Source organism: Onychostruthus taczanowskii, unplaced genomic scaffold, assembly GCF_017590055.1.
Source record: "Onychostruthus taczanowskii isolate IOZ18803 unplaced genomic scaffold, ASM1759005v1 scaffold11, whole genome shotgun sequence".
NCBI classification, from domain to species: domain Eukaryota; kingdom Metazoa; phylum Chordata; class Aves; order Passeriformes; family Passeridae; genus Onychostruthus; species Onychostruthus taczanowskii.
The window spans coordinates 1,001,886-1,029,495 of record NW_024497629.1 but is presented as its reverse complement, the minus strand read 5'-3'; the positions used below and the strand labels follow the sequence as shown (position 1 = coordinate 1,029,495).

The following is a 27,610-nucleotide window of genomic DNA, read 5'->3' as shown; positions in this document are numbered from 1 at the left end:
CAGCCCCGGGCCTCGGTTGTTTTGGGCCTCGGTTGTTTTGGGCCTCGGTTGTTTTGGAGCGTGCATCCTGCTGGAGCCACACGCAGTTAACCCTGCCAGGCCAGTGCATGCTCTCCCCTCTGTGCAGTGCTGGGAAAGTGCTCACATCTGCTCCTCTGAGCCTGAGGCTTCCAGAGGGCCTCTGGCAGCGGGCATGGCTTCCATGGCACATCACTGCCATGTTCATGCACACCCGTGCTCTTCCATTGCCTTTTCCCTTTGCTGTATTCCAGCCCTGGAGGGTAAATTGTTACTGTATAACCTATATGGGAGAAGTAAAACACCGTGTGCCAATGATTTCTGTCAGGGTGCAGGGGATATATGAAATGTGATCTGGTTTGTTGGTAGCTTTGCCAGTGCCTCAGTAGATACTGACTCTGTGTTTAGAGTCAGAAGTGTCTTTAAATTCCTCTTGGAATCTGTGGTGTTTTCAGATCATTGATAATTTGAGTTGGGTGGCTTTGTCTTTATTCTTGTCTTTTGCTCTTGATGATGTCCCCACTCCTCTTGAATGTGCCCCCACTGAGAATTCAGTTTCCTCTGGGATGCGTGGCACCCTTACATGTTACGGAAGGGACAACAACACTGGCTGATATCAGCATTTATAAAACACTTGATTGTCCTGATTTTCTGATTTAGTAATAAATTTTAAAGAGGAATTGTGTCTAATATGGAAGACAATGTTGAAATTACTCCAATAATCCAATAAACTGTGTAGAAGACAGGTATAATTGCTTCGAGGTTAAAAGAGTGAGATGTTATGAGTCTGGAGATTTATGGAAGTGTGTGACAAAGTAAGGTTAAGCTCAGTAAATGATGCCAGAGGTCTTTCCCTTAGGCAGTAAATTCTTGGGTCTCCTCCTGTATGGGTCCAGATGCCAAGAGGTGTCCTTGCCTCGGAGCTTCTATAGTCTGAATGATGGAAGCTGAGTTCCAGAGCCATTTTACAGAAAGCTGCCCCAGAAATACCATTAAATAAATAACTCATTGGCTAGTCCAGGCAGCTCATTCAGTACTTATCTCAAACTGGAAGACATGTCTTGAGTTGGGAGCATCTATCTCATTCCAGAAATTGGAGGTTCTGTCCTTCAGAAACAGTCTGCAACACCTTGGGAACCTAAAGAGACTACTGATGTCCCCCTCCTGTTTCCTGAGATGCTAAAAAATGCAATTGAAACAATTGAAATGAATTATAAAAGAAATCCCATTTATCTTGAAAGGCAAGTGTAATTGAAAGACTGATGGGTGAACTCCCAAGTACCTTTACATTTCATAGAGTCAATATTTGTTCTTTCTCCATTTATAACCCCATTACTCTCTCTAGGTGGGCAGGAGATTTCAAGGGGGACCATTTGTTTTTCTTGATTAATGCATTAATGCTGGTGGTTTGTCATAGTAAATTATATCTACTATCTCAACCTCCGTATGCAGGAGGAAAAGCAAGTAAAAAATTTATGATCAAATTGCTCAAAGTCGTGGCTTCTCATTATTTTTAACATAACAAATCAACTTCTGCTCTTCATTATTGAGTGACTAGTGACTAACCTGAAGAGAAAATGTCTCTTATATCCTTTGTTTTGCAAAAGCCCTTTCAAAATCATAATGTTATTTTCCACTGCACTGGCTCAGATATGTGCAGTACTGTTGTGTGGAAATAGGTGGGAGAGAGAAACTGCTGCCTTGTCTTATGTCTCACTTTGCTTCCCTCTGGACTCACAGCAGGGCTTTCACCTGAGAATTGGGCTTTACAAGCTTTGAGTCTCTGCCTCTTCCACTACAGAAGCAGCAGCAGCTCTGGACACTGGCTTCCTAAACCAGCTGAAGAAGCTCTCAGCTCTCCTGGTTATTTACAGCACCATTTGTGGCAATCTTCTTTGGCTGAAAACCAAACTGCCTCAAATCAGACTCCTTTTATTGGACAAAGCTGCTTTTCCTCTACTGTCAGAGAAGGTTCATTTTACAGAAGGAGCATTAGGTGGAGATGAGGTGGTGTGCTGTGTCGGGATAGATTCAGTGAACTGAAAAAAAAATTGTTTTACCTTTTACTGTGGGAAAGGAAAAGGGAATTTGATTAGTTATGCATGTCCATGATGGGGTTAGCAAGTGAAGCAAGAAACTACCTGTAGTAATAAATACAAGAGATTCTCCATGAACAATACCTGAGATTGAGAATGACCAGGGAAGGGCTATGAATGAATCAGCACCCAGGGGATAATTGCAGGACAGGGCAGAGCACAGCACCAGTGCTGGGCAGGGTGAGGCTGGGAGGGGGATGCTGGCTTGTTGGTCTTCACAAAGGGATAGTCCAGCAAAAACTGAAAATGTTTTGGAATCTAAGTGGGCTCTAGTCTCTTTTTGCCTCTGCTGAGGTGTTTCTGAGGCAAGTTACTTGTGTTAGAAAAGCCATTTTTTATACTTGTTTTATACTTATTTTATGTAGTCCCTGGATGCACACAACCACTAAGCTATGCCCATACACACACAGCTCTGCACATAACACTGCTGTTAGTCCAGGCAATGCCCAGCCTGGTGAACTCTGACATTTTCAAATCTCTTGTAAAAAAGCTGTAAAAACCTGTAAAGTTTCCTTCCTTCCTCTGCATCCTTTCTAGCTGCTCTGGTGAGGAGCATTACTGCATTAGGTATCAGTGATGTGTGAAGCAGGTGCCCAGAGACAATGACAGCAGCCAAATTTCAGTATGAGTTTTCTGCAGCGCGAAGCATCTCTTGCCCTAGAAGCAAGTTAACTGCAGTTCACTAATGATAGTGTTGTGGCTACAGAGTGTGGAGATTTGACTGTCTTGGACTTCAATGCCCTTGTAAATTCCTTGGGTTGTTTTAGATGACATAGTTCAGTGCTATCTGCACTGCCCAGCACACCTGGACTTTGTCACTGGACCACTGTGAAAAAAATGCCTGGTGATATTATTGGCCTGAGTAGTAAAATGCATATGAAAGCATATGGTTACTCTTGAAACAGCCTTCTCAAATGGAAAATATTTAAAAGAGGAAAGGAAAATGTATGTTTAAGTACATGTGAAAAGAGAACACAAACCTGTTCTTCTTGCAAATGGTAGATGTAGTCCATTGTTGAATTTGCATTGATGCCAGTGAAATTACACTTGGGATTAATTTTCCCATTCAGCAGAAAAACATTTCCTCTGATTCCCTTTGAATTTTTACCAGTTTGTGATCTGTAAGCCAGAGGTTTTTTTTGTAATTTGCTGTCTGTCCAAAACCAAGAGAAATACCTAGCAGTAGGATTGAGACAATTCTCCCTGGATTATCATAGGTGAAATAATAGGAAAACACACTGCTGCTCACACTGAACCAGCTGGGATGCTCTTCAAAGCCAAGACCAATGAGGTCAGAGATAAGTATCCTCAGGTGTCAAATTCAGCCTCCTATCTAAGAAGCACTCCCAGAGAGCTATTGAATATACTAATGGAAAGATGGTGGTGGAAAATAGTAAAGCCAGTACCTACCATCATCCAATTAATGGAGAAATCTACCCAGAAAAACTGTTAGAAGAGGATTTATGAGTCAGGTCAAGTGGATAAGAGTTTCACTTTACAGATATCAGAAGACAGTGAAGGTCCTGAAGGTCTCAGTGAAACTTGTCTCTTTAAACCTTTATGTGACTTGCAGTGTAGTACAAAGATCAAGATGACTCCAAATTCCTGTGGATCTAATACAGAGATTAACATCCTGTGCACAAGGTACCAACTAAACCCAGCTGAATATGCTGATCCCCGAAAAGTCACCAGATTACACAGTACCCTCTGACACAGAAGATGGAATCATTAGAATAAACAGAATGCCAACTCTGAGAGGTTTCAACAGCAGTTACTTGGTAAGACACGAGGAGAAAGTGTTCAGCTTTGTTGAGGATCACTTTATAGTCTTTTACTATTTACTATATATTTTACTTTTGACATTTTCATGCACTGGAGGATTTTGCACCACTTTGTTCAGTGCTTCCCAATGTTTCAGTGGGATAAGTGCATCACTTGGGGCTTTTACTCTGCACAGAATTTGGTTGAAGCACTACCCCCACTTGAAACCTTTCCCAGTATGGAGGAAAGTCCTCCAGGTTTTATGTTCGTTTTGTAAACTGAAGTGATTGAGTGACACAAAATGTGAAAACTTCAAAGGCTTTTCAGTTTGAATATTCTGCACAGCTGTTGTTTAGCATTGAATATGGATTTTACTTGTGAGATACTTGGTGTTGTATTGCAAAACTGCATTATGTGAAGTCCTCTGCCTTCAAGTTGATGAAAGCAAACAGTGCTTACTTCCATGAGTAACCCCATCTGTTTCCATAATACACTCTTAGGGGAAAGATTAAGAAAGAAAGGAAACAAAGAGCTGTACTCTGCTGGGAAACTTTGCTATTTTATATTGAAGCTCTGACCACCCAGTTTACATTTCTTTCTGTAGGTATAAATGCACATATACTTTGTTATTAATTTACATTCATTTACAAGGAATGTGGCCAAGTGGAAAGAGCTCTGGCTGGACTTAAAAAGTATTTAATATTTTCTTATCTCTGTCAATTTCCCCTGGCTGACATTGAAAAAGTATTGACCTTAAACATATGACTGTTCTTCGTCCATGTGTGAAATGGCAGAATGCAACAGGGCCTTTTGGAGAGTGCTTTGAGACCTTATGGAAAAAACAGTAAGAAGTGAGTAATGTTACTAGGGTTAGAAAGAAAGAGAAGTTTTAGAAAACTTGTACTAATAAATCTGCATGTAACTGTGTAAACAAACAGGACTTCAATCCTACATCTGGTTCTCTAGCTGAGATCTGTTCCTGGTCCAGCTCTTCTACTGACCAGCCTTTGCCTGTTGATGGTTTAATCAGCAAGGACGAGGTTAATGGTGCGGGGTCAGTAAAAAGTAGGAAAGCATTACCAAAAATCATCCCTGGAAGGAAGCAAGATCAGCACAAACAGCATTAAAGTGGGAATCATCCTAACTGGGTCCATTCCTGATTACCATTTATGAACTGGGTAATGTTGGGTTAACAAAACTGAATGACAAATTACTTCCTTTCTCACTGCCTCAGTTTCCCCAGTTGCAGTCGTATTTAACTGTACTTTGGGAATTTATATGCATGTTTCAGATGTTACAGTTTTTTGTGCAGCAGGAGAAGGAGAGGATCTACAAGAGAGGAGCATAGGAGGAGAGAAAAATGCACTTAAGTAACATAGTCTAAAAAGAGGACTGAGGTACAGTTTTCAAGCATCTTAGACTTAGTGAGACTTCTCCACAGTTAATCTGTGGAGGGAAAGAGGGCAAATATCATTCCTCCAAGCTAAGATGTAATGCTGGACAGCATCAGTGCAGGCCTATTCCTGCTTCTGGGTGGCTTTGGGGACAAGGGATCCAAGAGAATGTATATCATTATATGTGTTATTACCTATCCCCAGAGACGTATTTGAAGGCATGGATGGATTTCAAGGGCTGTTACTCCTAAAAGTAAAGTTCCATTTTGGTGTTGCCTTGATTCATGTTTACCCCATGAGACTGTCCGTGACAGACATCCTTTATCTGTGCTGTGCTGGGACAGGTGGCCTCTTTGCCTTGCAAACACAGCTGATATTCCCACATGCCCCAGGGAATAAGGGCATTATGGAGATGGGCTTTGACTGAATTGTCTGTTTCTCAAAGGCCAAGTTTTCTTTTCTTTTTTTTTTTCTTGTTCTTTTTGGCAATAGTTGCTTTCTTCTTTTCTTTTGGAAGGCATCTGTACAGACTTAAAACAAAAAACGCCCTCAGAGGACAACACCCTCCCCTTTGGTTTGACTTTATTCACATTAACCTTAAGGGTTGCTCAAGCACACTGCCCATGTTTAGCCTTAAACCCTTTGTCATCAGTTTTTTTTTTTTCTTCCCCATATACTGAGTCAGCCAAACCTAATTACCCTTTAATCAGTAAAATCAACACCTGCTAACAGGGTGGGCTCTTTTCAGCAAATAGTACTTCTCTTTTCCAGAGGCTGATAAATTTCCAGGGGTCCTATTGTTTCTTTGTCTTGCTCATAAGGAGCTTTGACTGATAATCTGGTAATGGGTATGGTTATCTCATGCCTGTAAGACAGCAGTGGTGAATCTTCCTCTTGGCAAGGGCAGCAGAACTAGGTGAGACAAGAATTATACATAGATGCCAGGAGTCAAATCTCCTGGTATTTTCTCTTTAAAACTTAGGTCAGCCCTGGAAAAATATGGGTCAGAGAGGTTTGGCAGGTGGGATTAAAGTATCAGTTGAAATAAAGAGCAAGGCAGCCTGTAGAAGTTCCTGGTTTTTTATCTTGCTTAACCAGCCCTCTGCAAAGAAAGTAAGGGGGCAGAATTTTCTGCAGAGAGAAGGGACTGGGGCTGGATTTTGCAGAGCCTGGTGGACCTCAGGCTGTGTCTGTGCTGTTAGGGCAGCCCAGAGTCACCACTGTCCTTGAGGAGACTCATCTGCAGCTTCACGGGAGACCCTCAGGGTGTGAAGAGGTGTTGTGGGAAGGAGATGCAGATCAGGCCAGAAAAAACACTTGTTCCTGTGGTCATGGACAGCATTTGAGCTGGAACTCCAGATTTGTCACACTGCTCTCATCCTCTGTGTGGCTGTTTGGAACTTGACTAAGTGGCCATATGGGCAGAAGGCAAACAGGGCCACAGGACTTACAGCTCCCCTTAGGGTTCTGCTTCTAGTACACAGACCATCCCAGGACAGGCTTCTGGTGGAAAAAAATTACTCTGGTATTCATGGCAACACTCCTGAAAATGTCTTTCACATGTAATCAGGCAGGCAGTCTGATATTCATCTGAGAACAGCTGAAACATTGTTAGAAATTTTAGAATAAGAAACACTTTACAAGTTCACTCAACTCTGAAAAAAACCCCGGAGCCCTTTGCACTGAAGTTTCTTACACTTGTTTTCAGCTCTAAAATCAATGGCTTTGGAGAGCTCCACTTAATTTCTTGTGGATGAACAGGACAGAGGAGTAAAAACCACTTGTGGTTTTCCTTGGACGTTTCCACTGAGGTTATTTTGCTGGATAGGTGCTGCATCTTTGTTCAGCAGTTGTGTTTGAGCCTGGTCCCATGGCTGCCACCCTTGGCAGCCCCATACAGTGCAGCTCCTCAGTTTGAATATATGGATACACAGGTTGCTAAATGGCTGGTGCTGGCTTTGCCTGTGAAATACATCCTCCTCTCTCTGCACCAACACTCAGCTTCTGCCCTAGCCTGGATATGTGGGATATGGCCATTATTTACATGCAAACATATGCCTGAGCTGCAGCTAAGGCTGGTGACCAAAGCCCAGGACCTCCTTCCTGTACCCAGTGATAACAGAGTCCACGCATCTATCCGTGCCCCCAGTTCTCAGCTCATTCAAATTAACATGACTGGCTTGATGCTGTGAGGATATGGATGAAAATCAGGCAGGATCAAATACTGGATGTGCTTCCAGGTGAGCTGGATCCTTCCTTTAACTCTGCAGGGTGAGCAGTGGTCAGTGAGCATCTAGGGCCATGCTAGGAAGTTAAAGTAATTGCCATGGGAGGAGCCAGGACTCATGGGTCTCAAGGCCAGGTTGGATGGGGCTTGGAGCAACCTGGTCTAGTGGCAGGTGTCCCTGCCCGTGGTAGGGAGGCTGGAGTTAGATGATCTATAAACTCCCCTTCCAACCCAAACCATTCCACAATCCTATGAAAACCACAAGTCTGGATCTGTTGAGTTTGATGGAGGATAGAGGAGTCCAGTGGGTTAGGAGAGCCTGGCATGGTTTTCTGCTGTCAAAAGAAAGAGTTTTGCATATGTGGCTGATACCAGTCCCAGTCCTGCAATGAGGTCCAGGAGGGTTTGATCCCTTGGCCTGTGCAAAGTCTCCTCCACTGTAGGATCACTCTCAACAGGGGACACAGAATTTTCCTGTCACCAGTCTGCCAGGACACTGCTGCTCTCACACTGATTTCAGCAGCATCTACAAATACCCGTCAGACCAGAAATCCCTGTGAATTCAGGTGCTTTGCTTTGGGCTTCCTGCTTTGAAAACTCTGCTCATCCTTCTGTCTGTCTGTGCCAGAGAGACAAGAGCCCTGCATATCGAATCCAACAATAGCTGGGCTCCTCCAGCCCAGCCCCTCGGGGCACCCCTTTCCCCGACTGCCCCCCAGCAGCTCGCAGTGCCACAGCTGGACAGCTGCACAACAGTCTGCAGCAAATTTGGGCAAAGAGGTGGCTTTTAGGACCCTGGGAACTCCGCCAAGGCTCAGGTAGGTCTGTCTCATTCGTCAGCCGGGATTCATTCACTCCCAGGGATGTGTGTGTGTGTGCGTGTGTGTGTGTGCCGAGTGCTTTTCCTTCCCCGCCGCTGGCTGCGAGCCTTCCCAGCAATGGGACTAACGCTGTTCTCCGGGCAATGAGGAGTGCTGGGCAGGGGCAGGAACCGCTTTCCTTTCCTCTGGAAGAAAACAAGCCTTGAGGACACCTAAGGATGTGCTGCCCAGATGTGTTTCCCACGTCCACCTTCCTCCTAGGACTCATGTGCTTGACAACTTTCAGCAACTTTGCCAAGACTTCTGCAGACTTCTCAGGTAGGGAGAAGTGCCGATCCTTCCGTGTGCTGCTCGTGCATGGGGGCTCTTATTCCAGTGCTCAGGAGCAGCTCAGGGAAAGGGGATGTGAGCAGATCTGGGAATGTGGGAAGTAATTTTAATCTTTTAAAAAGAAGCCAAAGATGAAAAGTGTCTTCCGTGAGAGGATTTTGAGTTTCTTAAAAGCCTTTCTCAATAATTAGCAAAACTACTACAAAAGAGTTAGTCTGACTAACTTTGGGAACAAGAAAAACAATAGTGTTAACTTGTGCATGTTTGTAGTAGGAATGGTATTAACCTGTGTAAGTTTTTAGCGGGTTTTGTGCTGTGCTTCTCATAGGAGTGAAAAGAGGTGGATTAGGGGACTGGGACGATTTAGGATGTAAATTTAAAGCTAACATAGCAAGTCTAAATTATTTTGTAGAGGGCCAGATTCCCTCCTCTTAACATACAGCTCCTGATTGTTACAAAAGCCTCCTGAGCCGAGATAAAGGAGGTGCATGCACAGAACAAATTATATTCTGAGCCTGTGTTTTCTTAAACTGAAAGAAAAAGTGTCTCATTTATTAATATTTTCTGAATCTAAAAATGTTGATAGCACCTGTTTTGAGTTGTACACAGCAGGTAAATAGCCAGCACTTTCGAAGTCTGGAGTGCCATGTAAGTTTTATAAATTTATAGCTGCATTAATTGCTTTAAAACTATGTTTCTGTTTCTCTTCTTTCTGGATGTGCATGTGGATCTGAGAAAACATAACAGATTTTATTTTGTAACTTCAGCAGGGCTGATCAGTTTGCTTGGGAGTGCCCAGTGAGGGCCACTTTTCTTTTAGGATATTGATTCTAATTTTGGGTCTTAGTGTGAAGAACTAGCCTGACATATTCTTTAGGGGTGTTTTGCAAAACTCTTGTAGTGGATAAGAGCTGCCAATTATAGTTTGCTGATGAAAAAGAGTCCTTTGCAAGGGTTGAACCTCACTGGACTTGGGTTTCAACACACCCCAGCACTGCTGCTCACTGCCTGGGAGTGCATGTATCTGTGTGCTGCGAGAAATTTGTGTTAGAAAGGAGGAGCTTGTGATGGAGGGTGAGGGAAAGAATATGTATGGTGCTGGAAGTCTTAATGTGAATTGAAGGGGGCTGGCTTGCCTGTGATTCAGTCTCTTTTGGGGCTACATCAGTCCTGGGGCTCCCATTCAAGGCAGATCTGCCTCTGAATGGAAAGGACCGAGGCATTTCCCTGTTTCTGGTGTGCTTTTATCCTTTTCTTGGCACTGAACTTTCTCTGTGCTCCTAAGCAGAAGTGAGCAATTTGATGCAGAAGGGGTGCATGGACTAGGCATGATGGGAGCAAAAGCTGCAACAGGGAAAGGAGTTGTCTTTCTGAAATATAGATAGTTATCCCAGCCAGGCCAAATTGCCAAGCGTTAAAATGTGTACAGGTGTCCCAGGGCAAAGGTGATTTACATTGTGTTTGTACAACATAGCTGGAACAGTGCAAGGAAATTCGATAGGCTTCAGTGGTGCTGGCAGGGGGACCAGATGCTGTTCTTTTAAAAAATGGATAAGAAAGTTGCTGATAACAAAATGCTTTCTGTAGCATCCGACTGAACTGTCATGCTTTGGGAGAAGGGGGTGACTTGTATCTCTGTGTATGTGTGTGGCAAGACTGTACTCTGAAGCAGGGTCTGTAATCCCAGCAGCACAACCTCCCATGAGTTTCCATAACTGTTGAAACTTTCTGCCAGGTCCAACCTATGTTTCGTGATAGCAGGCTTGGCAAATGTCCCCAGTCTTGTTGGACTGACTGTACCTTGCAGGACAGGAAACATGATTTGCTGCAGGAAAGGGCTGTGCCCACTGTGTAGCAGCTCAAATATAGTTTTGTAAGCTCAGGAGCTGAGTACCCACAAGATGATCGGGGGTAGGAAAAGGTACAGCATTTCCCAGACCACACCTTATGCTTTCCCAGCACATTTGCACTGACCCCATTCACCTCCCTCCAATGCATGAGGGTTGGCACCGTGTGCCATGAAGGAGCAGCAGCCCAGGTAACTCTGCCTACCTGATGGAGCATCTTGTTTGTCACTGTTATCCCTATAAGTGAATTGTCAGCTGGCTTAAGGAATGGAAGGGGGACATCCTTCTAATATTATTTTACTGTAATTGTTTCTGACCTGTTATACATTTTCCTATACTTCAGCATGTTCAGAATTCTTCTCTGGCATGACTGGAATTGAGCTGATGAAAATTTTTGGGGACAACTTATAGCTTTATTGTATGCCATCCCACCCAGAGGTGGTGCATCCAAAACATAAATTGTCTGCACCCCAGGGAGATGAGTGGATTTGTATTGGGTATTACTGCTGAGGAATGTAAGACTTGCTGTGATCCCACAGAGGTTTCTGCAGCAGTTGGTGCTGCAGGGAGATGACAGAGCTCTTTGGGATGTAAAGGCTTTTCCAGCTTGCAAATGAATAGCAGTACTCTCCAGAGACAGCAGCTGATGCTCTTTGGGGAAGAATGGGGGTTTAAACCTCAGTCCTTAGACCTTGTATAGCAGCAAAACCTCTCTGGCTTCTCAGCTTGGTTCATCTCAGCATTACCAAGGAGGTGGTGCTGTTTGTAATAGGTCATGGCTGTGCAGTGGGGGCAGAGTGTGTGGATCCAGCCCTGGAAAGGAAGCTCAGGGACAACCAGTCTTGAGCTCTAAGCAGATCATAAATCAGCAGCACTGATCTGGCTCTCATACTGCAGCTCTGCAGTAGGGCTGGATAGAAGATTTACCAAGGACTTCAAACCCAACCACATCCCACTGCTCCCAGTACTCTCCACTGGCTGGGTCTTCAAGGGATGTTTCTCTCAGCTGCAGGAGGATTTGATTTTTATGTAGGTCATGGCAAGGCACACCCTGAGAAGGTGCCCAGAGATGTGGTTAATTTAGTCTCAGCTCTCACAAGAGAGCACAAGCAGGGCTGGTGGGGATTTCTAACCCCTGAGCACACAGCACACTCCATCTCTCCTGTTTGAACAGCTCAAATGCCACAACGTGAACATGAGTAGTGCGTGTCCTGCTGGGGACTGGTGCAATCTGAGATGTAAGAATTCAAATTCCTTTTAAGTGAAGTATTTGAACTATGTGAAGAGTTTTGAAGTTGTTTTCTTTAATAGTTCTTTAAACATTGATGTTTGTAGCAGGGTGTGGGGGTAGGAAGCAGATCCTGAGGGAGAAAGTGGACTTATCAGGCACTTTGCAGCCACTTCTTAAGAAGACCTGGACTTTTTCTTCTGTGGCTGCTTGTAGAATGGACTCTTGGTTTCATCTCATTCTGTGATCTGTTCTTGTGCTCAGGACTGTTTGAAGGCTTAGAACCTGCTGTCTTGATTTGTCACTTACCCCTAATGTTAAAGGTGATACTTGAGGACTGTGATGAGGTGTGGGGTAAGAATCTGATCTTTTGAATCTGTGTACATTAACCATAAACTTCTGGTCCTAATCTCTGTAGCAGCAACGAGTTTTCCAAAATTCTTGCTGTTTGATAAAACTTGACCTTTTTTTTAGGTCCTTTATAATTTTAGTGAGAGTCCAAGACAGAGCAATGCCCTTGCCCCTTCCAGGGGAAGCTATGCCATAGCTCCTCTGCATGGGCTCTGGGAGGTAGTGGTCCATGTGCAGTGCACAGGCCTTGCTCCTCAGAGGGACAAGGTTAATGAAAATGGGGCCAAAAGTAGGCTTTGGTGCTAACTTTAAATGCAGGCATTGAAAGCTTAGTCAACAGCTATTGCTCATATCCTGTGTGCTCTCTCTTCTCAGACATGGTGTTCTTGTCTCTGAAGCTAAGTCATGCAAACACATGTTGAATTTTTCTCTGCCCACTGCTGCCAAGGTGACTATTTAACTTCAGCTGCATACCTGCAAGGAATTAAACTTGTGTTGTTATCATGCCATGCTCTGATTCTCCTCAAGGATTTTCCATTCATTAGCTGATTTCAGGCACGTTGGGCAGAAGGGTGGTGGCATCAGATCTGTGGGATTTGCCACGAGTTTCACATTAATGGAGACAGGTCCCTCCACTACTGCAGAAAGGGTTGTGAACTCAAGCATTTACAGACATCAGAGAACCCACTGCAAGGACCTAAGTCAAAAACTTAGGTTTCTAGGCATGGAAACAGCTTGGCTGGGAGCTCATGCCTCTTCTGACACAGGAAAACCCGGCTGAAAGAAAAACCAGCCCCGGCAGTGCTGCTCCCCTTGGGCCTGCTTTAATGTTTATGTTCGTTGCATTAGATTTTGGCACAAGCTGGATGTGAGCAGCACTTAGCTTAAGGGAGCTGATCTGGCATCGAGCCAGATGAACACTGGTAACTCCCATCCACACCCTGCAGGTGAGCTCTGGGTAGCTTTTGAAACCTGTCCCTGGAGGCCCATCTTGGTTTTGAAGGCATAAAGATTTTTGTTGTTGTTGTTGTTATTATTATTGGTGGTGGTGATTGGTTGTTTTTTTTTTTCTTTTCCCCAAGAATATCAGGTTTCAAGTGAAAGCTGCTTTTGCCACCTCCCTGCTAATTGGCTCAGTGTGTTTGTTTGAGTGATGAGGGCAGGAGTTGGGGAGGGGAAAGGCACTTCTCCCTGATTGCATTTAATCAGTCCATAATAAAGGCAATTTGTTTGACAACTCCATTCACCAAATTATCATCAAAATCTACATGCTAACAGCTTCTGAATGCCTAATAGCCCTGAATGGGCCCATGGTGTCAAGTGGGATCCAGGATTTCCATGTGTTGAAGTTTTCAGGCTGTAAAAGAGAAAGACAGATACACCACCACACTGGAAAAGAAATTGTAACTCAGTAATGGGGGTTGAGTTTTTGACCTCAGGGGCAAACAGACATGCTTTAGACTTTGGTTAAAGACTGAACCACATCCAGGCCACCTCCATACCTTGTCTTGGGGAAGAGCTCTGGGTGATGAGGGAGGATGGACCTCAGGTTGCTGCTTAGAGAGGTCCCTGCCCCGGGTGATCTTTTCCTCCTCAGCTGGAGGCTGTATGTGTTCCTCCATCCATCCCAGCTGCCTGGGCTGCAGTTTGGTTTACTGAGGGCAAACTGTCTGTGCTGGGGTAGAGAAATTCTCCTTTGCAGAGCTGACAAAATCCAAAACCTCATCAAAGGTGGTTTAAAACCACTTGGCCTCTTCTGATAATGTTCTGGAGATGTGGCAGCATGGGAGATGAAGAGGGTGGATGTGTCTGGGAGTCATGGCTGAGGGGTTCTCACAGGGGGAAGCTGCAACTGGGGTTTGTGTCACATATGTCTGCTTGCCAGTGGAAAAGAATCTAAAGACCTCAGAGAGCTGGGAGGTGTTGGAGGAGGAAATCCGTAGGAGTTTGGGTGGGTATCAAGTGCCAGATCTGCTGCTCTTGGGAGAGCAGGAAAAGAATCAGCACAGAGGCTGGAGCTGCTTTGGTGCCTGAGAGAGTTGTTCTGGTTTATCAGCGGGGATGCAGCTTTATGGTATCAACAAAACCATGTTGCCAAGACCAAATAGCATTTAAAGCAAAGACAGAGGTTTCTGTCCACCTCTGTATGGAGGCATGCTCCAGAAAATACTGTGAGTTTCCCAACAGTTGTGATGAAAATGCTGTGAGGGAGGACTCTGTGCCTGCTGACTGTAAAAATATTCAGCATTTACTTTTAGTGACAGCTGAGGCGACCAAATTGAGCTGCAGGATGACAGACACGTGCTTCCAATTCCTTGTGTTTGTGGTCCTGGGCAGTCACCAGGGGCGCTGCTGCTGCTGCTGCAAAAACACAGCTGGTGGTTGGTGTTTGTGGAACCAGGGAAAGGAGACACAGTCTGGGAGGGATGGATGGGGCTGCTGTGGGTGCCAGGATGTCTCATGAGGGGTCTGTGTGAAACCTCATGTAGGCAGTGACTTCAAGCTCAAGAGCCATATGTGTGCATCTGGCTCCTGTCACATGGAAATTCACTGGTTTAGCCATCACAGCTGTCAGCAGGAGCCAAGGGACCCCAGGGATCCCAACATCTGTGTGATGACTTGCAATATTTATATTCTATCTACTAATTGCAGGGGTCCAGAAAATGATGAAGACTTTTGTTAGTACCAGGAACACTTTATTTAATTAGTAGTATTAACAAAAAAAGAAAAAAAATCTGCTGTGATAATTTTAATAACTTCAAAGTATCCCAGTATCCTTCTAGACGCACAGACAATTTGAGGAAATTGTCCTTGCAGCATTCTTCTTATTCTGTGTGTTATCAGGGATAAAAATGCTGCAGAATTAAAGAAAACAACTGTTTCTACCCTCAGGTAAAAATTTCCCCTGATTTAAGGCACTGTGAAAGCAGATTTTATATGCCACAAATAGTTTGGTCAATTAAAAATAAAAAAGGTGAGAATTTTGACATATCTTTTTTCCACTGAGATATTTAGAAGCTAAACTCACAATTTAATCTGGGGGATGGGGAGAATAAGCTTAGTCTCTGCAGGAGGAGAAAAACTGTGTGTTTACACTTGGCACTTGTGCTGATCCTTTTGTTGATGCTAATTTAAACACAGCCTGATCTCCCAAAGTGCTTGGTGTTCAGAGCTGAAGATTGGCTTGTGCTGTGTTTAGATGGGTGTGCAGTAATTTAGTTGGTCAACACCAGGGCTGTTTATATGTCTTATTTCAGACTGGCTGCTTATGCTTAGCATGTTTGTGCAGGTATAGATTGAACTTTCTGTTTGCTGTTCCAAAACAGCAATCCCAATTTCTTGGGGGGGGCGGGGACGACACAGGGACAACAGACCATTTAAAGCAACTATCCATTTTGTTTTGGCTTTTTGTGCTCTTGTAATTTCTTTATACAGATACCCAAGAGCTTCACAGATTGTGTCCCTTGAAAGGTGTGTGACTGCCTGCAGGAACAGACCCCATGTGCCCCTCAAAATGGTTGAGAGGATTTTTGGTCGTTTGATTTTTGGAGGTTGGTTTGGTACAATACTACAAGGCTCCTTGTGACCTTGCCAGTGCTGAGCCTCATTGATCCAGCATTGCTGCTGTCTGGGATTTTTGTGCTCTTTCCAAAAGACAGCCACAGGCCAAAATCTGCTCAGCTATGAGGCAGATTTGCTGTATTGCCAAGAGCTGTGCAGAATGAACAGAAGCATAGAAGTTAATCCCAACTCATTTTCTTGCAGATTAAAACTAGTGTAGGAGTAATAATTGGGAACATGTTTAACATGCTTGGGTTACCTGTTATTATTATTATTTATTTACTTAGCTGCTCCTTTTGCCTGAGGATAGATGGTGAGTTGTGACTCTCTCAGCCTGGGTTTGGGCTACTTCAAATGTGCCTGGCTCAGCTCACTAACTGAGGGTATGAACTCATTTGTAGTAATTAAAACTGTGAATGTCTCCTCTTTCAGTGTGTGCAGTGCCTGGCTGCCTGGAGCCCTGTGTGTGTCTTCTGACATCAGAGAGACAATGAGGAGTTGGTAGTTCTGGGTTGTACAGGAAAAAAAATCTTGGCTGAGTCTTTTCAGATATGCCCTGTGCTCTTGAACTGTGTTGGTAGATGCTGTGGTGTCAGTGTTGATGGGACTCCTTTGGATGCTGAGGCTTGCTGTTCAGTAATCCCTCTTGGATCCATCTGGATCCTTGCATGAAGATGGAGCAGTGTGTGTGTGAGCTGCAGTTTGGCCAAACCCTCCGAGAGCTCAGGTGCTAGAAGTCTGTTTGAATGAACAGATGGATGTAGGTGCTGCTGAAGAATTTGCAGGAGATGTTGTCCAAGAACTTTAGTTGTGGCAGGCAGGGGAGCTCACATCCAGCTGTTGGCAAAGTATCCCACATCCTTAACAAGGAGGAAGAAAGATTTAAAAAAATATAGTTCCCTTCTTTAATGTTATATTTAGAGAAGAAGATCTAGAGACCCAGAAGAGATTGAGCAGCCATTTACAATCAAAAAACTTTACTGTGTACTATTGTGCACCAACTTGTGACCTGATATCAGCACACTATTTGCCAGAAGATGGATTTTTTCACTCCCCAGCAGCCCATAAAATAATCAGAATCTTCAGGGTGTGAGAAGGAGCTGACTTCAGGTGAGACACACAAAATCCTTGACAAACTGGGTACCTGATGGTGATGCTTGTCAAGAAGGGGCCATTCAGACCACCTACTCTGAGGCCCCCTGTGTGCTTGTGTTATTTTATTTTCATCTGCTATCAGATGCCTGTGGTTTTGCTGCTATGATATTATCAACACGTGTTGTACCAGCCTCAAGGGTTTAAAGTGGGCTTTTACTCCATTAGTAAATATGAAAACAAACGCAGCAGTGTGGGGATTTTCTACTAATGTTTCCTTTGTGATTTCTGTATCATATTGTGGGCTGGTGTTGGTATTAAGGGTGCTCTACAGCAGGTGCAATTTCTGACATTAATTTCCCATGTTTGCTGTATTTTGCAAAGGTTTTTGGCTCACATGTTTTTCCTAAAAGTTGTGTTGGGCCAAGAGTGCAGACACGTAGTGCAATTAAAGTGATAGGTGGTAACTTGAGCTCCTGTGGCTGGGTTATGGATTATTGTTTTGGGCCTCAGGCTTTGGGAAATCTCTTCCCTCTGTGGTCTGTGTGGGGCCTGTACATGCAGTGCTGCTGTGGCCCTGGGTGCCCATAGGATGCTCTGGACAAAATTCCGCAGTTCGGTTTGGAAAAAGTTTAGCTTTTGTGTGAAACATTCAAATAACAGTATTATTATTCAAATCAAACATTTGGAAGTGAAGAAATGTTAAAATTAAGGTAGTTTTAACTGATTGAGTCCAGCCCTTTGGGTGTTTATGTTACTCTTTAATGAGAACATTCTTTTTCTCTAATTCCTTGGGACTCCTGTGTTGTCCAGGGCACAGAACAGTGGCCTTAAAATTATTTATTCTTCCATTCTTTATGGCCCTGGGACCTTATTTCCTGTATGTTTAATGGTATTTAAATCTTATTATGTTATTTAAACCCTATTCTGCTTGTTGTGAGGGATGTACTTACCCTTCTGGAAGGAGTCTGGAATGTTACCTGCACTGCACAGATAAGGATCCAAGGCAGAGATATTGGCATCAGGAGCTCAAACTGCCCAGTATTTCAGAGATTGTTTAGTATCCACCTTTTTCTCCAGGAGCAGCCCCTTATCTATTCTCTTAAGCTGTGATAAGCAGGAAGAAATGTGTGGTACTCAGTACACAGTTCCTTCCCCAGTATTATATTATCTATGTGCCAATGGACTGTACGGGTTAAAACGGACATTTCAGTTGCAAAGTCAAGTGCACATAACTGAGTGTTGTGGGTTAACACCTGTAGGCAGCCAAGCACTACCCAGCTGCTTGTTTGCCTCCACTTCCTACCTCCAAGTAGGACAGGGGAAGAGGGAGGGAAAAGTAAAAGCAAGAAAACTCATGGAATGACATAAAAATAGTGAAAGAGAAGTGGAAGAAATAAAAAAAGAAAGCAAAATAAGTTATACAAAGGCAATCACCCACTGCCTCCCACAGTCAGACTGATGCTCAGTCAGTTCCCAAGCTGATTTACCCCACTCCATTCTGTTTTATTGCTGAACGTGACACTACATGGCATGGGATATCTCTTTGGCGGGGGTCACCTGCCTGACTGTATCCCTCCCAAAATCTTGTGCACCTTACAATCTATTTGCTGGGAGGGCAGACTGAAGGACAGACAAGGTGCTGATGCAGTGCAAAAGCTCTTCAGCAATAGCTAAACATTAATACATTATCAGTACTGTTTTGGTTGTGCATCCAAAGCACAGCACTATACAAGCTGCTACAAAAAAATTAACTCCATCACAGCCAGACACAGTACACTAAGGACAGGGCAACATTACACCTGTATTTTATGTGTAATATGAGCTAGAGGCTGATATCATAGGAAACCATCGGCAGGCAGATATGATCTGAGCCATAAAGTGCAGTTGTGAGAAGGGTCTTGTTTTGCATAGTTTTGGTTGTGGTTTCCTTTTTTTTTTTTTTTTTTCTTTTCCCTAGAGCAGTTGTGCTTTGAGGGTTGCTTTATTTAGGATGAGATGAGAGTTCTTAAAATTGAGTTACAACTTTGGGGTCAGTCCTTGAAACACATTCTAAAATATCTTTTAAAATGAATTTTGAAGACATTTCCCCCTCCAAATGGTTTTTTTTTTTTTTTTTGCTTGCTTCTGTCCCTCCATAAAAGAAGAAAAAAAAAGTTTGTGTGTCTATTCAAAGGCACAAATAAGGATCCTGCAGTGCAAGTGATATTGCTAAAAATAGATCCCCTGGGATTTGTTCAGTTTATTTCTCTCTGGATTTTTATTGTGTGGGTTGCCCCTTGGAAACTGAGGTTGTTGATCTGACTGTTTCCAAAGCATGTCCCTCTCTTCATGTATCCTTTGTGCAGGGGCCTCTTCTGTTGTGTTAACACTCTTTGCTTCCTGGTTTATGTGCTCATCTGAATTCCAGCTGAAAGAGGTTAAAGCCTTGTAAAAGCGAGTGGGGCGAGGAAGTGGCTCGCAGTGGAAGCAGGAGCGCGCACATCTGTGACCCACGCTGTGCTCACATGTTCCTTCATTGTTGGCCTCACAATAAAGGAGAGCGCTGGGTTTTTGTTCAGCTAAACAACTTGGATGGAATGAATTGTATAGAAAAAAGAATAGATGAAGCTTGGCTGTTATTTGCCGTAATGTTCTTTGTTTTAGCTGCAATGTGGGGGATGCAGAACTCCCAGAAGAGGATGGCCTCTACAGCAGCCAAGGGGAGCTGATGGGTTGGAGAGGGATGCAGAGAGATGTTCAGCAAGAAGGGATGAAACATTTTTCTGATTTGGATTTTCTTGTCTTTAGCTGACGGCCCCAGGCTTTCACTTTGGCTTTACTACAGGAGCAGAGACTGCTGTACCAATAAGTTGGACTATAAATGTTTGGTGCCATTTGCCCTGGGTTTGGTCCAGTGTTAATGTGCACAGATACTAGTTAGTGCATTTGGCAATGGTACAGTTGAGTGGCTGGACTGTAAAGGTCTATCACCAGCTGCAGGAAACTGAATGCTTGGTGTCAGACAATCCATTTTTCTTGCTGGATAAATGAAAATCTCTTTATCTCTCTTTTCATAAACATTGTCCATATAATTGGAGGGCAAGGTTCAAGTTCAAACTGATAAGATTATTTTGCTTCCCTAAGCTGCGTGACAATGGTCCCCTTGGCAAATTAAGCCATGGATCTCCTTTTGCTGTAATGGGAACCAATCTCATTAGAAACAGAGCTGGATTAGTGATGAGTCCAACCTCCCATACAGATACACATTCTGACCCCAGCAGGCCTGAAGTGCCTTTTGTTCACTCAGCCTTCTCTGCATTTTCCCAGCGCTCCTACATCTGTGTGGTGGAGCTGGGGGGTGATTATTTCTGCTCAAGCAAAGCCTGCTGAGGGTGAAAAACAAGCTGATTGGTCAGCGTGGTATCACAATAGGAATGATAAGGTGTTTTTAAAATGTTTATCTTGATTTCAGTCATTGGAGTACAAGACTGATTAAGTTGCCTGTTACAGGGTATTGAAGATTAAAGGTCAATTGTCACTGCTTTGACCTGTGAGGAAGAGGATCCTTTTCTGCCTCTCAGCACTGCTGTCATCTACCCATCAGAAAATCTGAATCTATTCACACCAACCTCCCCAACATCCGAACAGAGGAAACTCTTTTTTGTGGACAAATGACCTGTGTTTGTTCTGTCCGTCCTTCTTCATGCCAGTTTTGACTCCTGAAGGGTTGTTTGCAGACGTGTCCAAGCTGCTTTATCAAGCAGGTGGGACTGAGAGTCCTGAGTTGGCTCTGTGGACACCAGTGCCAGCAAGAGAGCAGCATGGCTGTACCTACAGCAGCCTCCTGGGCAGATGTTGTGGCCAGGAGCAGTGCTGAGCTGTGGAGCTGTGGGGGTGCTGTGTTGGGATTCACTTACACTATCTATCTATCTATCTATCTATCTATCTATCTATCTATCTATCTATCATCTATCTATCTATCTCTCTCTCTGTCTCTCTATCTCTCTATTTCTCTATCATCTCTCTATCTCTCTATATCATTTATCTGATCTATCTGTATTATCAGCAATTTTTCCTCTTAGGGTCCTTAGCTCTGGGAGATTAGAATCAGCCCTGGCTGATTCTACGTGCTTCCATGAGATGGAGCCTTGCTAAGGATGCTAAGAGGCATAAATCCCACTGCTTCCTGGGTTAAAAGCCATTTTCTGATCCTTAAGGAAATTATTGTGCCCTTGCATCTCTCGTACACACTACTTTTCTGATCTTGGAGGTATTACCAGGAGCTTGACTCCTGGATGGAAGTTTGTGCTTGAAGCAATCTGGCAGGGAGGGCAGACTGTGAGTGTGATATTTGAAAGTGGCACCAATGGAAAAATAAGCCTGATCTGTTATTATAGAGCTAGTTGCTATTGATTAGCCAGGGGACTGATGCTGAAGTGGTGAGGAATCCTGACATGGTGTGTAATTCACTAAAAATCAGTGGGGCTATTAACATGAGGGAAAGTTGGCTTCTCTATATGCCCACTCCTGATGGGTGCAAAGTGGTTTTTTTTTAAATTTTTTTTTTTTTAATTCTTATTAAACATGATTATCAAGAACAAGGGTTAACCAGGATGACTAGCACTGCTAAGGTGTAGTCTGTGTCTCACCAGCAAGACTGCAAATGGGCAGCCAAAGAAACAGATATGTTTTCTGTTCTTGTTACATTTCTGGATATATTTTAAGGTTTCTCAGAAAGATCAGAACAATGAAACACCCTTTGACAATAGCAATCTCTTTTCTTCATGGTGCAGCCTGAGGAAGCATTCAGACCCTTTCCTTCTGGGATTGCTCATTTCCTCTTTTTTTTTTTCCTCCTGAAATAAAAACAATACTCTCCCAAAAGCATGACTTCTGCAGTGCTGTGGCAGAGCCAGCCTCTGTCACTCCACCAAGGAGGCATCAGATGGAGCATTGTCTTCAGTTTTCCCCCTCTAAGCTGCAACTCAGGGAAAACAAATCACAGCAAAAAACTCCACCAAAAAAAAAAACCAACAACAACAACAACAAAAAAAAAACCAACCCAAAACAAAACAAAAAAACCCAAACCCCCCTTTTCATATATTGTTTTAGTGCTGTCAAAAATAGTAACTAATGCCCACCCTGAATTTCTCTCAGTCTTTTTGCCAAAGTTTCCATCCTTTATGTGCACAGAGGGGAATGAGGCATGTGGGAAAGAAATCACATGCAATGAAATGAAATATCATCAAGTCACTTGGAGCCACAATCCTTGGGTGTCCTGAAGTCTGAGGCTGCAGCCCCAAGCCTGATTCAAGTGTGAGAGGAGCCTGTGATTAAAGAGACTGTCACAAAACTCCTGTTCCTGCCCACACAGCCCTGAAGTTCACTTCAAGTGAGAGCTTGAGATCTGTGAGACTCTGCCTCTGTTTTCATGCCTGTTCCTTTCCATTACATGATTCCTGATTGTCTCCATATGTCTTTCACCGTAGCTTGAGTCCTTGCTGGTTTTCTTGGAGTCTATATTCCACAGTTACCTGAATTATGGTGACTTCTAAATTGTTTAAGGGCTGAGAAAGCCTCTAAGACTGATGGTGGCTGCCTGCCTATACCAGGCAAATGTGGCTGGTGGGAGCATTTTCTTTGTCAGCTTGGCCTGATGATGGGCTGTGTTACCTTTTCTATTGTCCCCAGGCATTTCTGGTGGAGGTGGTAGAGAATTAAACTCTTGTACAACTTTTTTTCAACACTGCAGCTGTGGTCCACCCTCTTCTGCTCTCCAGTGCAGTATCAGAATTATCTTGGTCCAAACTTTATTTTTGTCTTATTAAGGACCAAATCAGCCTGAATCACCTTGATCCCCAGGGGAGACCTTGCCATAGCCTTTCAGAACTTGAAGGGAACTTAGAGAGAGACTTTTTGCCAAGGCCTGCAGTGACAGGACAAGAGGTAATGGCTTTAAACTGACTAGCATAAGAAAGAATTTAGAGTAGGCATAAGAGAGAATTTTTTTTATGATCAGTGTAGTGAGACATCGCAGCAGGTTGCCCAGAGAAGCTGTGGGTGCCCCATCTGTGTTCAAGATTATGATGGAGAGGGTTTTAGGGAACCTGATCTGATGAAAAATGTTTGGAGGAGTTTGACTAGGTGATCTTTGAATATCCCTTCGAACCCAAACTATTCTGTGATTCTAAGATTTCAGAATTCTATTTAAACTCAGACTTGTTCCTTTTTGCAATACTTTTCTGTTGGTTGAAAACCACTTTTCTTCTGCAGGGTTAGAGAGGGGTGCAGGATGCTGTTAGAACTCTGGGTGAGAAGGTATTACCCTGTATCCATGCCTGCTGGGTGTGGAATTGCCTTATAAATTCCTCTTCAGCCTTGTTGATGGATTACTGCAGAGCTGCATTTCTGTGTCTGCTGGCCAAAGCAGCCCAAGCTAGAGAATGCTGCATGGGGAGGGAGGCTGGCCAGATGCCTGGTCCCTTGTTTCAGGGCCTTTCTGGCCCATTTCCTGGTATAGCTTTCTGAAGAACATCAGAGCTGCTTCCATCCCAGCTGTGTGTCATCAGCACTACGGCAGCAGTGATGGATGGGGAGAGAGACCAGACCTTTTCCTCAACACTTGGCCTGGTGGTGCTGGAGCAGGAGTGAGGTCAGCACTCTTTTCTGCTCTGAAGGAGTGGTTATCAAAGGGAAATCACTTCATTTAGGGTTCCACTGGTCACAATGAACCTGATTTGCATTGTGGAGAAGTTGATATGTAGATGGTGTCTGGCTCAGTTGATAAGGGACTTCTGGAGCTGTGCTCCAGCCCCTGTGAGATGTGCAATGAGGGCAGGAAGTATGCTTGGACATTAGTCATGGAGAAGGAACTCTTATCACAGAAAAGTGGTGGGAAATATCTGTCTGATGGTGTGTTTAAACAGAGAGTGAGCATGCACAAAATTGGTGGACAGAGGTGAAACTTTACTCTCCCAGACTATTCTCCATCTTAATCTTGCCTGGCTATGTGATGGGAGGACCCAGCCTTCCCAATGCCCAGACACAAGCAAAGCTTGCTGTATTTTCAACACTCTGAGGAAGGCTGTTTTATTCTCAGTCTGATGGCCTGATCATACTAGTACTTAATGGATAAATAATTATTGGTGTCTAATAAGGCTTTTAGGATTGCCCTGGAAACTTTAAAACTTGCAATAATATAAGGCAAGGCTGCAAATTAAAAAACTTAAGGGCTTGGTGTGCCTCCAAGGCAAGACAGGCCAGGTGCTTTTTATTTGTGATTTTACTAAATGTTCTAGCTTTACTTGAAAGTTGTAATTTTTCTTTCTGCTTCTTCCTCTAGTCCTGAATTTCCAGCAGATCTCCAGCTAAGGTGTTTAAGCACATTCAATAAATCTATAAGGAGGAACTCAAAGTCAGAGATCATTGATCATTCATGAAGAATGAATGTAGACAATAAATACCAATAGCACTATTTTGCAGATGAAGAAACTGAGGCACAGATAGTACCATTGGCAGTGGAATTCTCTTTTCCTTGACTGTTCCAGAGACTTTCATCTCACCAAAGTTGTTGCTTTGGACTTCTAGGGGAAGCATCATCTGACTTTCATTACAGCTACTTCTAGAGATCACTGGCATCCCGTCCATGGTTGCTGGTTCCTTCTGACTGTCATTTTAGGACATTTTTTTTCAGGAAACTTCCTATGAGGGGTGTGAGATGTGAAGCTGGAATACCACCCTCTGTCAGTGTCCTTACAAGGAATGTCTCTGCTGGATTAGCCTTGCAGTTGCTCCCTTACCCTGAGGAACACCAGGTAAAACTCCCTGTACTGCTTTGATGGAGCTAAACGAGCCCAAAGAGCCACGCTGGCCTCAGTGGGTTGAGATAAGTGTATTTGGGTTTTCTATTTTTCACTTTCCATCCCAAGGACTCTACTCATTGCTTTGGTGTATGTGCCATCCCCTATTCTTAGAAATGCTGTGCTTGTTTAAAGAACAGAATGACATGCATTCACTCTGAAACAACCTGGGATTTGTTTTCCTGGGCATTGTAAAGCAGATAAGGTGTAACTGCTGCAATTAGGAGGTGATGGGCTAATCCCATTATTCGGTGGGAGGATAACTGGGGTCAGTGGGTTGGATAACGAAACGTGAAGATGGATTTTGATGTGCCAGATGGCCTGGCATAGTGGTTCCACTAATTTGGGAGGAAGGAGAGCCAATAGTAGCTTTGAAGAACAAAAGCTGTAGCAAGAGTTGGCATGTGATTTCTTTAAGCAAAAAAACCTGTGACTTCTCAGCTGAGTGTGGACTTGTGCAATCCTTCCAGGCCTGCTGTATTTTTTTTCTTTTCTTTTCTTTTTTTTTTTTTTTTTGCCTTTTAGACCTGTTTTGGGCAGTAAAAGACAGTCCTCCAGCAAAAGTTAACGAGGCACTGGCATTGTATCTATGTGCTTAGGTGATTAGTGGCTGAGCAAGAAGAAATAATCCTGACATCTTATTCTTTTAGAAGAGGTTGATAATTTAAATATCTCTGTGGGGAAAGTTGTGTTTATGGTGTCCCCTTATCCACAAATATGTAGGATTTTAGATTCAGAAATACCAATACTTGTTTTGGGGATGAGATTTTAGGCTTTTAGCACAATGTTTTGGGCTCAGCTCTTCATTTTCTGAGATCAGTCTTTTCGTCCTTATGGAAGTAAGCAAGAGATAAAAGAATAGAGAAGAAAAAACCTGTAGTTTTCAAGGGTGAGCTCTGAGACAGGAACATATCTGCTTTGGTTGCTTGGCCCACCCTGAGATACTGTCACCAGATTTTTCTTTCACAAGGGACCCAGTGGCTGCTTTAATTTCTGCTCATTTTTGTGTTCTTGGTACACACTGAAGCATCAGCACATGCTGAGGCACTCTCCATCCTGAGTCTCTGCAGGGCTGTGGCCCAAGAGATACCCACAGGTAAATGGGAAGAAGTTGGATGGAGCCCTTCTCCTTTCTACTTTGCTCCACGCTCAACACAAACACTCATTCCTTACCTCTGTCACCCTCACCAATATTTTTCCAGGAAAAAACCAACAAGCAGTCTTTGCCAAGCTTGGCTGTATTGCCTGAAACAAAAGCTGAGGAAATCCAGTTGCACACTCTGGCCACTTCACCTGGCAACACCACAGTGCTATTTTCTTTTAGTGAGCATTCAGCACAGGAAAAAAGCTTGTTCTGGGCTCTGGGCCATTATAACAGCTCTACTGAGGAGTGCCCAAACTTGGAAGTCTGATAAGAGCTCTTAGTCTCTAAAGCAATGGCCAGGCTTCATCTGGCCGTGAAATCATGAAAAGTATATTTATGATAAGAAGCCTTATTGAAAAATGTACTTGTAACTGGGACACAGCCAGTCAGCACCTGTATTTCCTGGCAGAAGGAAAAGGAGGAATTTTTCACACTGGTTTAGTGTTTTTGGTCTTATGAACGTTCTAGGGGCTGGATCTTCAGCAAATGGACAGCCATGTGGGTCTGATGGCAGCAATGCTGCAGTGATAATGATCTGTGTACAACGTGAAAGTGCCTCAGGTTAAACATAGCTGCATCCTTTCCATTCCCAAAGAGCAATAAGGCTGTAGTTTCTTAGCCCCCATCTTGAGTCCTATTTACATCATCGTTGGTAAAAAATCAACACATTTTTTTAACCTATCAATGCCATGCACACAGCAGCGCTTTGACACAATACATGCAGCTTATCCATTTCCAACCTAATGCCTTCCTAAGAGCAGGCCATGTAGAATTTAATGTGGAAAATGTTAATCTGGCAAGAGATTTCCTCCTTCTGCAAAGGGTGTGGGTTCTGCTGCTGTAAGGGACATGACTGCCAGGCACTCCAGTGAGCAGAGGCACTCACAGTGTCAGGGAAAGTCCCCATCAAGAGGCAGCCATGGGGAGGCTGTTGTAAATCAGAGTGGCCCCAGATGTCTTACAGGGCAGAGGGGAGATTGATGGGGTGGGTGGGGAAGCTGAGGCAAGGAAAGTTCAAGCATCACCCTGACCCTCAAGAAGGGAAAATAGCCCCAACCCTCAGCAAGGTTTGATTGAAGCCTGCTGTTCCCCCGAAGGGGAAAGGTCAGGGTCTGCTCCGTCAGGCGCCCTCAAACAAAAAACCTGTTTACACAGGACCCACCCCTGTACCTTGTGAGGTGGAGGGTAAATGGGCCTGGAGACATTCAATGCTCCTCTCTCTGGTAACCCTTGTGTCAATGAACAGTGGAAATTCAGATTGGGCTGGTAGTAAAAGCCTGGAAGGAAGTGGTCGGGTTAAAGCCCACATAAACATTAACTGGAGTTAGTCCCCATGAGCACTCCATTGGTGGTCAGGGCTGTTCAGCTGTGGGTCCCTGCAGAAGGGATGGGTTGTGTTTGGGGTGGTGGTGGTTGCCAGCATGTGCCTGGCATGTCCTCTCTGTGCCCAGCCCTGTGCCCTGCAGCCTGAGCATGGCTCAGGGTGATGCTCACTCGGGCAGAGGATGATTCCCACACTTCTCTGCCAGCCCAGTGACCTGGAGTAAATTTTTGCCAGCCCCAGTGGTTTGGCTGGAAGTAAGATGTAAGTATGCTGTGTGTCTGGGGACCTGTGGTCAGGAGGGCAGACAGTTCACAGAATTCACAGAAGAATTAAAGAAGAGACCTTAAAGATCATTGAGTCCAACCCAGCCCTAACACCTCAACTAAACCATGGCACTGAGTTCACATCCAGTCTTTTCTTAAACACATCCAGGGATGGTGACTCCACCACCTCCCCAGGCAGGCCATTCCAGAACTTTATCACCCTTTCTGTAAAAAGCTTTCTTCTAATATCCAACCTATATTTCCCTTGATGCAGACATTTTGATGTGTCCTGAATTTCCTGCAGTGGAGGTC

The 27,610-nt window shown here is 44.0% G+C and overlaps 1 protein-coding gene across 2 annotated transcripts in view; it reads left to right on the top strand.

Annotated features, from left to right (window-relative positions):
• Nucleotides 1–8,470: 8,470 nt before the first annotated feature.
• EVA1A (eva-1 homolog A, regulator of programmed cell death) overlaps nucleotides 8,471–27,610 on the top strand; it is a 205,166-nt gene continuing 186,026 nt past the window's right edge. For both annotated transcript variants that reach the window (XM_041420852.1, XM_041420846.1), the window contains exon 1: nucleotides 8,471–8,635. In XM_041420852.1, the coding sequence (XP_041276786.1) occupies nucleotides 8,536–8,635 (100 nt within the window). In that variant the 5' untranslated portion in view covers nucleotides 8,471–8,535. The remainder of the gene's footprint in view (nucleotides 8,636–27,610) is intronic.